At 35.1% G+C, this 12,014-nt stretch overlaps 2 protein-coding genes across 2 annotated transcripts; both read left to right on the top strand.

Annotated features, from left to right (window-relative positions):
• The first annotated feature begins 4,284 nt into the window (after positions 1-4,284).
• On the top strand, positions 4,285-5,220 carry LOC106832649 (olfactory receptor 6C2-like). Its single transcript, XM_014843480.3, has one exon. The coding sequence runs from the start codon at positions 4,285-4,287 to the stop codon at positions 5,218-5,220; it is 936 nt and encodes a 311-aa protein (XP_014698966.1).
• Positions 5,221-10,764: 5,544 nt separating this feature from the next.
• Positions 10,765-11,700, top strand: LOC106832648 (olfactory receptor 6C2-like). The gene has a single exon (XM_014843479.3). The coding sequence runs from the start codon at positions 10,765-10,767 to the stop codon at positions 11,698-11,700; it is 936 nt and encodes a 311-aa protein (XP_014698965.3).
• The last annotated feature ends 314 nt before the right edge of the window (positions 11,701-12,014 follow it).

The following is a 12,014-nucleotide window of genomic DNA, read 5'->3' as shown; positions in this document are numbered from 1 at the left end:
TAGTAACTGGAACTCTCAGACACTGACAATGGGAATGTAAACGCTAAAGGCATGTTGAAAACAGTTTGACAGACTCTTCAAAAGCTAAACACACACCTAACCTATAAACTAACCAACCATTCATTCTCATTCCAAGGTATTTACCCAAGAGAAACGAAAGCATATTTCCATAGCAATCTAGTGCACAACTGTTCATAACAGCTTAACTTGTAATAGTCACAAACTGGAAAAGTTCCTCAGGTCCATCAACACTGGAATATTACTCAGAAGTAAACAGGAGTGAACCATTGATAAAAACAGGGATAAATCTTAAATTCCTCCTCACTGAAAGGAGCCGGGCAAAAAAACCCCAATATTTCATTATTGTATTTACTTAAATTTTTACAAGAAAGCAAACTAATCTGCAGTGATAGACATGTTCTCAGTGGTTGCCTGAAGAATGGAAGAGTGCAGAAAGAGGGGGGCACATGGGATTTCAAAGGTGCAAAAGGACACTTTTGGGGGTGATGAACATGTTCACTCTTTTGATTGTGTTAATGTTTTCACGGGAATGTACATATGTCGAAACATCAAATTGTACACTTCAAATACGTGCAGTTTATTGTACATTTATTTTCCTTCAATACAGCTATTAAGAAAAATAAGAAAATGAATGAAATAAATTGATACTTCTCCCCTTGTCTCCAGGGACACTGGAACCAGCTTTTGTTAGTAATTTTGCTTTTGCCAATTAAAATTAGCCTGAAGATCTATTAGTGACTTTTCAGTGTAAATCACCAAGGCCCTTGTGTTTATTCATTTATTTGCAGGTAGAGCAAACTAAAGAGAAAAATCAAGTTTGGTATTGTTCAAACCTCTGTCCCTGTCCAGAGATATTGAAACTCAACTCTTTCAAAAGAGAGGAGAGTTTCTGGCATTCCACTGCCATTAAGATGATCTTTCACCACATTTTAAATGTTAAAATACACAAGAAAATATTTCTTAGGCCTTTCGTGAGAAAATCTATCCAGCTTATTGGAGACAGCAATCTCAGAGAGCATTCTACTGTTCAGAGAAGCTGTGAGTGTGAACATGGCTGTCTAAGCAAAAGTGAGGAGACGCTCACATGGAAATCTTCATCAAACCTACCATTTTCAACTAACTACTTTTAAGAATTATTATTTTTTTTTCTTTTTGAGGAAGATTAGCCCTGAGCTAACATGCGTGCCCATCTTCCTCTACTTTATATGTGGGACACCTGCCATCGCATGGCTTGATAAGCTGTGCAATGGGTCTGCAACTGGATCCGAACCAGCAAACCCCGGGCCACAGAAGCGGAGCGTGTGAGCTTAACTGCTATGCCACTGGGCTGGCCCCATGAATTATTATTCTTAAACAACTTAAGGAAGTTATGACTGATTGACGGAAAAGTAAGTATGGTAAGTTTTGCAACCTTAGTAATGCTTCCTTTTGTGAAACTTTGGGCATATTTTTCTGTGAAAAAAAGATTTCACCTGCTCGAATTAAAATTAGTTGTGTGACTTATAACTTACATATTTTATAAAGACTTCAAAAATACATATGAAATATCTTAATAGTAAATAGGTGGATTTATAACTAGGAATCTTAATATAAGAAATATCCAGAAATGACATCAGCTATACCATCAACTTCATATTGTTTAATGAAAGCATCCATTCTGTGTGCATGTGTGTGTGTATTTCTCCCTTCATCAATCCAAAAGACTGGTTGCAGTAATAACATTCATTAGAAATCGCTGGCTCCTTTCAAATACTTATTGAAAGATAAACAGAAATCAGTAGGTTACGTGTCACTGTCAATTAGTTTATTGAATGCTGTCTTACAATAGTGTGTGATATCTTGTAAGAAAAAAGCAAATTTGAGCATCAAGTAATGCCTGTAGCATGTTGAACTGAGTAAGTTTACATAGTGATGCATATATAGCCTGAGAAATAGGAGAAAGGTAAAGAAAAGTAGGTAGACTGCAGCAATCACTATCCGCTACTTCTGAATTTAATCAAACATATATGTTGTGTATGTCGCAAAACTCCCTTGGGGATTCTAGTTTTCAGGCCAAGTGTGAGCCTAAGTCAGCAGTTCTTCCCCAGATAAGTAACTGCCACCCTGTGGTCTTCACAGTATCAACTGGGCAAGCCATCAGATGTGGCTCTTCTTCGACTTCAGTATGAATAAAATATAGTTAAAAAACAAAGAGAAACTGTTCACAAACAAAATTGTGGTTTCAAAGGAAATCTTTTTCACTGATTTAGGATTATAAGCATTGAAACACTGAAAATTGAAAACATTCAAGCTCCCATTATAGCAATTCATTCTTGATGCCTGAGAAAATTACTGTGGAGCAGCCTTGACATAAACTCAGCTTCAAAAAACCCATGAACCTTGGATTTAACACTGCCATAATTGGTAACAGTGAGGATGGAAACACGGTATCAGTGAAAATACAATTATCTATTTGAATGACCAGGGGAAAAAAGAGAAGGCGGTTATAACTTTTGTCACAACTGTAAAGACCACATCAAAATGTGACTTAATTAATAAAAACAGCTCCTCTTTAAAAGAAAAAAAGCAAAAGACCACAAAATTTTCTAGTAAAGAAGTCAGAGACACAGAAAAATTAACAAGCGTATTCAGTATGAGAGCAAAATGAAGTTAAGTACAAACAAGAAGAAATAGCTTTGTCTCTGTGTGTTTGGTAAATTTAGGACATATAAATTTATTCAGAGCATATTCTTTGGATGTTGACAATATGTGTAAAACTGTGTTACTGTAGTTGCTATCACAGTGAGAAAGGCGTGATCACAACAAACATATTCCTCAGCTAAGCACTGGCAAATTTTGTTTGTAAGGGGTGGGGCCGGCCCGGTGGCACGGTGGTTAAGTGAGCACGTTCAGCTTTGGAGGCCTGGGGTTCGGTGGTTCGGATCCTGGGTGCGGACATGGCACCGCTTGGCACACTATGCTGTGGTAGGCTTCCCACATATAGAGTGGAGGAAGATGGGCATGGATGTTAACTCAGGGCCAGTCTTCCTCAGCAAAAAGAAAAGGATTGGCAGTGGATGTTACGAGGGCTAATCTTCCTCAAAAAAACAAAAAAAGAAAGAAAAAGGAGAGCACAGGACTGGTGTGTAGGCTTAGACAGTCATCAGAATCACAGAAAACTTTCCAGGGGATGTGATGCTTCAACTGAAAATCAATGATGATTACGTTTACTCAGTGAAGTTGGGGAACACAGGACAAAGTACACAACACAAGTGCTTACTATAATATCTGACACAAGATGGGTGGTCAACAAGTGGGACCTGTTGACACACAGGAGAGAGTGGAAGGTGGCTCACCTTGTGGAAGATTCTGGCTTCTGCTCTAGGCAGACAGAAATGGACATGCACGCGATTTGTGCAAGCGGTGTGTTTGGTACTACGTTTAATATATAAGTAGATATATTTGGTAGTCAAGTCAATATTCAAGTCAGAAAAAAATCCCTTACTAGAAAAAGAAATTTAGTATTCATTAAGTGAAAGACATTATACAAAATTGTAGGAACTGTGGAAAAATAACAAGGAAAGAGTGTATAGTCATGAGTGAAGAGGAACTGACAAGTCTAAAAATCCAAACAAGCAAACGGATGACTTCTAAAAACTCGTGTGTGTAATTTTTAAGTTAATTTATCAAAGAACTTTATAAACATAAATACAAATAATTGTATTTAAAATGCTGTATTCTGCATAGCAGTTCACACCTTGATAGAGAATGCAGAAGGAAGGCAGAAGAAAAGAGAAATGTAGAAGGAAAACAAGGGGGTAAACTTCTATGCAGTCTTGTGTGTAAGGCTTAGCATGGTTCATAGGAGAAAATAAACTTATTTCTCAAAAAACAAAGAAAATAATCTAATTATAAAGGTGGAGCAGAGACTACAAGTTCTGGGCAAGACTCTTTAGCATGAGTCCAAATTACATATGATGTATTAACGTTTTGACAAGGACAAAATTATTAACCAAGAGCATAACTTTAATAATGTGTTTTTGTGTGTTTTTTTAACCTAGCTCCCAATAGAGGAGAATTTTGGGGAGCCAAATGACATTTTTGCTACCCATAAAACCATTCTAGATTAGCATATAAATCTAACCATATTCACAGTATGAGTTAAAATATGATGTGTAGTGTAGTGAAGGTAGATGTGATTAAATTAGAATGTATGCAGATAATATAATCTATATAATAGTCTCTGAATTACTACATATGCAGAATGAACAGAAGTCATCAGTGATGAAAAACTGTACAATAACAACATTCATACTGTTGGGATTGACTGATGACCCTGAGCTGCAAGTTCTGATTTTTATCTTTCTGTTTCTCACCTACCTGCTGAGTATAACGGGGAACTTGACTATCATCGCACTCACCTTTGTGGATCCTCAACTTAAAACACCTATGTACTACTTTTTACAAAATTTCTCCTTCTTGGAGATGTCATTCACAACTGCCTGTATTCCCAGATACTTGTATAACATAGCAACAGGAGATAATATCATTACATATAATGCTTGTATCATGCAAGTCTTTTTTACTGATCTCTTTGCAATAACAGAATTTTTTCTCCTGGCTGCCATGTCCTATGACCGCTACGTGGCCATCTGCAGTCCCTTGCAGTATGTGACCATCATGAGCAGCAGAGTCTGCAGGAGGCTTGTTTTTTGCTGTTGGTTGGCTGGATTGTTGACCATAGCCCCCCCACTTAGTCTGGGGCTAAATCTGAAATTCTGTGACTCGAATGTTGTTGATCATTTTCTCTGTGATGCTTTTCCCCTCCTGAAGATATCATGTTCAGACACATGGCTCATGGGAAAAACTGTATTAATCTGTGCTGTGCTGACCCTCATTTTGACCCTTATGTGTGTATTTCTATCCTATGCTTACATAATTAAGACGATTTTAGGATTTCCATCTGCCCAGCAAAGAAAAAAGGCCTTTTCCACCTGTTCTTCCCACATGGTTGTGGTTTCCATCACCTATGGCACATGCATGTTCATCTACATGAATCCGACAGCAGAGAAACAAGTGACTGTCAATAAAGTGCTTTCACTGCTCGTTTCTTCCATTTCACCTATGTTAAATCCATTTATTTATACACTGAGAAATAAGCAAGTGAAGAAAGCCTTCAACAACTCAATTAAAAGAATTGCATCATTCCTGAAGAAGTAAAATAAAAAGTAATCAATAAAGTTAAAATAAAAAATAAATGGCTGCTAAACCTTTCTATTGAAGCTTAGAATTTTCCTTGTCTTTTAATAGTCTATATTTCAGGTGTGTTATATTACTTAGCTCCTCCCTGGATTTACTTACATTGCTCTTTAATCAACTCATTTCTTTCCTTTGGTTTTTACTCACCTTCTTGTAGATTTGTCTTGGAAAATAAAAAGAAAGAATAATTATCATAAATTCATTTGTAGATAAATATAACTCCATATAATTAAATTTTATGGTATAATAAAATCATTCATCAGTCTTCTATAAAATTTATAGCATAAAACTGCTGATTTTTATATTCAAATGTGCACAAAATAATACAAAAATTCAAGTAAGAATTGAAATTTTATGTTAAAATACTGAATAGGATGAATGAGGGCATGACGTAATAATACAAGGAACAACTGAGAGAGAAAATAATAGCATTTCTAGTACTCTAATAAAATACATTCAAAACAGAAAAGGGGCCGGCTCTGTGGCCAAGTGGTTAAGTTCACGCACTCTGCTGTGGCGGCCCAGGGTTCAGATCCTGGGCGCCAACATGGCACCACTCATCAGGCCACGTTGAGGCGGTGTCCCACATCCCACAACTGGAGGGACCAGCAACTGAGATATACAACAGTGTGGGGGCGGGGGGGTTTGGGGAGATAAAGCAGAAAAAAAAAAAAACAGAAAAATATGCTGGATGAAATCTCACAAATATCCTTTTGAATATATAGCTTGAAGTAACAGTTAGTGTGTGGGTAACCACAAGTTAGCAAAGATACAGAATCATCAGAAATGAAGATAAGGGGCTGGCCCTGTGGCCGAGCGGTTAAGTTTGCGAGCTCCGCTTCGGTGGCCCAGGGTTTCACCAGTTCGGATCCTGGGCACGGACACGGCACTGCTCATTAGGCCACGTTGAGGCGGCGTCACACATACCACAACTAGAAGCACCTACAACTAAAATATATAACTATGTACTTGGGGGATTTGGGGAGAAAAAGCAGAAAAAAAAAGAAAAAAAAGAAATGAAGATAAATCATCTCATCTATTACTTGTGGATTCCTGGGAAAGCAAAGAATGGAAGATGGAGAGATGTAAGCTTTTGAATTATGGATACAGGGGCTTAGGTTCAAATGTCCATATGGGGATGGGAGATGAAGTATCAGGATCCAAGTGGTGAAACACACGATACTGAGAGAATAGCATAAAGTCAAGACTTTAAAAATGTGATTTAGGAAAAGAAATTGACCACTCCATGAAAATACCAATGTTCTCTAAGAATTTTTTTTTATTTCTTCTTGACTTATGAACTATGGATGGGGTGGGGAACCATTATTATACTCCTCTGTCTATCTGAAAGAGAGCTTTTACAGTCCAAATTCTATAAAAAATAATCTACTAATGCCACCTATAAAGAATTGAAGAGCGAATCCAAATGTTACTCTTTGGAAGTTAAGAAACACATATGCAATGAAATAGAGATACTTCAAAACAATTCATATAAAGCATAAAAAAGGTATACTCAGAAGAAATTAAAGAATTATTCATCCATAAATATGTCATTATTTTATAAAATAAACAGAACAAAAAATAAAGCAACTCCTGCTCATTATAAGATTTTTAAAACCCATAAAATTAATCCAAAGCAAGTAGAACATGGATTTTACTGAGGAAAGAAAATTAAATAAATTTAAAAAGATAAATCCAAAAGTTGATTCTTTTAAAAATTTCAAGAAAATTGTTAAATTTCTCAGAAACATGGATGAATGCAAAACAAGGAGCAAAATATGTAAGGTTTCAAATAAGAAAAAGATATAAATACTAATGCAGTATAAATTTGTATAACTTTATGGGTGTACTATCACAATTCCACAATAAGAACAAAATAATGTGAAGACCCAGAGCTAATGAACAAAGTTTTAGCAAAATAAAATTTTAAAATTAATTCTGTCAGGTGCACACCGTGATCGTCCTCCCTCTGTAGGGAACATGTCTGGACATACTTTCTCTTTCAGATCAGAAACCATCAATATGTGCAGAAAACACTCAATCCCAGAGAGCCCAAATAGAGTCAGAACTGGGGAGTTTTAGATTTTGCTACTTATGTAGGAATAGTACGGCTACATGAAATAGCCTCAAAAGGAGAACCCTATAGTGGTCTCATCTAGACCAAGTGCAAATGATCATTGTCACTATTATCAATAAGCAATGTTAACAAACTGATACAAAATGTCCTGAGACTCCCCAGATAGATACACATAACATGTATGAATCTCAAAAAATTGTGAGTTGTTGCCTGTGAATTGCAGCTTTGGGGGATGGGCAGGAGTAAAGGACTTAGAAAAGGGGCCCAAAGAAACTTTAGGGAATGATGGATATATTTATTACTGTGATCGTGATGATGCTTTTCAGGAAGTACAAATATGTCAAAACTTAAATTGCACATTTTATGTACAGTTGATTGTATGTCAATTATAACTCAATAATCCTGTTAAAAATTAAAAAGCAAAAACTTTTGACAGATTTGACTGTAAAACAAATGAAATATATGCCAAAAATCAGCATTAACATTTTTAAAGACTTGTCATAATCTTAAAATACATATATAACATATTTAAATGAACAAGATATGAATAGGCATAAAAATAAAAATAATGTACACTAAAACTTAATTATGGTGGCAAATGTTCGATATGAATAATCTTATGGCTCTTATAACACTATATAAATTTTCCAAAAACAAAATAATATTTTTATCTAGAAATTTCCCTTCTCCCAATTATGCTCACACATGCAAAAATATTTGTGTGAAAATACTTTTGATAGAATGATTGATAACTGTGGAAAATAAAGAACATTGTACATTTAATTCAGGCAAAAATATTCATGCAGCTAATATCATTAAAGTGAATAATTGGAAAAAACAAAAGTTTATATTATGTGATAAATTAAGAAATGTTTAAATATATAAAAGTGTGTTTTTTATAGTGGCAAAATATACTTAACATAACGTTTACCATTTTGCCCATTTTTAAGTGTGAAATGCATTGAATAATTTTAAGTGTAAAATGTATTAAGTGCATTCATATTGTTGTGCAACGTTAAAATCATACATTTGTATCCAATTATAAGTTGTGGTTGCAAATTTTTATGCATTCATGAATAATACTTATGATAGTTCGTGTATTTGGAGAATGAAAAATCTGGAAGGAAAAGGTCCATAATGTAAGCAGTAGCCTTATGTAAAACATTTCATTTTGCTTATCTGATTAAAATTGTCCAATGATAATAAAATATTCCTATAACAAATGATTCATATAATAAAAAATTACAATCTTCCAAATGTTTTACCAGATGTGAAAGTTAAAAAAATGAGCCATGTAATTTAAGTGATACAGTTGCCCTCCTGACCTGCGTCAAAGGCTGCTGTAACATCTTCCTATCTCCAAGGACACAGTCCCCACTGAAGCCTGTGTTACTTGTGTTTTGCACTTCATTACCAGAAAATAAATTAATAACTCTTGATTGTAGAGCACCAAGGGCCATTTGTTTTTTTCACTTAGTGGCATTTCCTGCAAATTAACAAGTCATGTTTGACATTGTAAAAGCATTTCTCTCTCTCTCCTGATGGTTTAAAATATCATCTCTTCCCCGGTGGAGAGAGTTCCTCAGCCCTTAGAGTAATTTATTGTCTTTTCAATGATGGAGATAGTAAGAACATATTTGGAGACTTGTAACAGCATTAAGCTCATCATAAGCAAGTCTGTCCAACTTGTTGGAGACAGAAAACAAAGGGAGCTCTATGCACTCCTAGACATGCCAGTGAATGTGAAGACATAAATACTTCTATAAAAATATCACTTTAACCTTGTAGTCTTAATATTGCCATGTGTAAACTACCAACAAAAGTCTGGTTTACCAACAAAAGAGTAAGTATGACAAAGTTTGTCGCTTTGATTGTAATTCCCTTTGTAGGATCTAAGTTATATTGTCTTTGGTAAAGAAAATGGATTTCAGAGATCATTTATATATTTTAATGCATTTGAGATATATAAATATGAGATGTCATTTTTTAGAATGAATTTTCCTTCTGTAGATAAATGTCATCAAGGGTGGTTTTTATGCATAAGATATGTAAACAAATCTGTGTCTAACTTAATGCAAGAAATATTCAGGGTAACTTTGCATAGACAGTCAACCTCAAATTAAAAATAAAGTGTCTTCGTATATGCAGAAGTATATAAGCAAGCCCTCGCCATTCTCTTCCCGCCCCAAAAAGAATAATATAATGACTGAAGTGAGAGCATCTTGCTGCAGGTGACTTTGTTCATTTTGAACATTTCCTTGAAAGATAGAATAAACAGACAGGCGTCAGTTTCACTTTAGCGTGACTCTGTTTATTAACTTCTGTTATCGAGTAAGTTGTAATATCTTGGAAAAAAGCAGCCATACTTTGAGAGTTGAATATGCTCAAAGTTTGGAGAGTTGAGTATGATTTCACAGTGATGCACATATCATCTGACAGTTTAGGAGAAAAGATGGAAGGAAGATAGAGATATATAACCTTCTATATCTCAATTTTATATAAATACTTGATTCTTGAATGAGAGATTAAATTTCCTAAGAGATTTCTAACTTCTGAGTGAGCCGTGATCCTCAGTGATTTTTCCAGATATTGGGGAACTTTATGAACTGGATAAATCATCACACGCAACTCTGCCCCAACCTCAGTAAGAAGAGAACAAGTTAAAGAATAAAGTGAATCTGCTCATAAAACAAACTAAGGACACAAGGGGAAATATTTTCTATTAATTTAATCTCAGAAAACCTCAAGATTTAAAATAGCAATTGTATACTAGAAACATTTGGGTTCCCATTGGTATAGGATCAATGAAGATAAAATAATTCATTGACTGGAAGATGAAGGAGGGAAAAGAAGGCAGTCATCACTTGTGTCAGCAGTAGAGGTAACACACATACTCAGTAAGGGTAATGCACATACTCAGAAAAAAATGTGGACTGTGTATCAGGGGGTGGGGAGCAAGCAGCAGGGCTTACATTTGTTTGTTAGAATCAAGCACTCTTAACCTAAAAACATACCAGCAAACAAAAATCTTCTTTTGGAACAAAGACTTCAAGTTTTGCTCTAGAGTCTGTAGAGTGGACCCAAGTTATATTAGCATTTTTTTAAAAAAGACCCAAAGTGTCAAGAACATACATGAAATCAAGGGTGAAATTTTATGATTTAGTTTCTGAAGACGGAAAAATTCTTGAAAGCTGAAAAACATTGCCACACATAAAGTTACACCTCCTGAGGAATCTATTTAGTCACATGGGAAAATCCTAAACACAGGATAGACATTAAATGTAAATATATATGCAATATATATAATTACATATGATGAAATATAAAAGCCTGAATATATTAAATTTTAGAACAGTTAAAATAATCTATAATCCATAAGAATTTCTCTGAATATCACAGACAGATTGGAGAAAAGTCAAAAGTCAGTGATGAAAAACGGTACCGTAACAACATTCATTCTGCTGGGACTGACAGATGACCCTGAGCTTCAGGTTCTGATTTTTATCTTTCTATTTCTCACCTACTTGCTGAGTGTAACTGGAAACCTGACCATCATCACACTCACCTTTATGGATTCCCACCTTAAAACACCCATGTACTTTTTCTTAAAAAATTTCTCCTTCTTGGAAATCTCATTCACATCTGCTTGTATTCCCAGATACTTGTATAGCATAGCAACAGGTGACAAGGTCATTACCTATAATGCTTGTGCCACGCAATTGTTTTTTATTGACCTCTGTATAGTAGCAGAATTTTTTCTGCTGGCTGCCATGTCCTATGACCGCTATGTGGCCATATGCAAACCCTTGCATTATGTGATCATCATGAGCAGCAGAGTCTGCAGGATTCTCATCATCTGTTGTTGGATGGCTGGTTTATGTGTAATAATGCCACCACTTGGCCTGGGTTTAAATCTAAAATTCTGTGACTCTAACAAGATTGATCATTTTGGCTGTGATGCATTGCCCTTAGTGAAAATCTCATGCTCGGACACATGGTTCATAGAACAGACAGTTATAATCTGTGCTGTGCTGACCCTGAATATGACTCTTACTTGTGTAGTTTTGTCATATGCTTGCATCATCAAGACAATTTTTAGATTCCCTTCTGTTCAGCAAAGGAAAAAGGCCTTTTCTACCTGTTCTTCCCACATGATTGTGGTTTCCATCACCTATGGCACATGCATTTTCATCTATATGAATCCAACAGCAAAGGAAGAAATGACTGTTAACAAAGTAGTCTCACTGCTTATTTCTTCTATTTCACCTTCATTGAACCCATTTATCTATACCTTGAGAAACAATCAAGTTAAGGAAGTCTTCAAGGACTCAATCAAAAGAATTGCCTTTCTCTCAACTAGGTAAAAGAAAATAATATTTCTAAAACATCTCAAAAATAAGGATAAATGGCCCAGGCATTTTATTTTTAAAATTCATCATCTATTCTTTTTCCTTGAGGACATTCTTACGTATTTAGAAAACTCAAGAAACTCTAATAGGACACAAGTGGAATTAATAAAAGAATTTGATGTTCTAGCCAAAAAAATGCAAAATATTTAAAACTGAGTAGACTGCAGCAGCAATAAGTAAGAGGAAATCAATTAGAAAATATTATTTCAGTCATGTGAGCCATAAAAATGTAAGTACCAAGGCAGTAATTTCTTTTAGATTTCTTTTTT

Source organism: Equus asinus, chromosome 22, assembly GCF_041296235.1.
Source record: "Equus asinus isolate D_3611 breed Donkey chromosome 22, EquAss-T2T_v2, whole genome shotgun sequence".
NCBI lineage: Eukaryota > Metazoa > Chordata > Mammalia > Perissodactyla > Equidae > Equus > Equus asinus.
The sequence above is the reverse complement of the archived record's forward strand: the minus strand, read 5'-3'. Positions and strand labels throughout refer to the sequence as shown.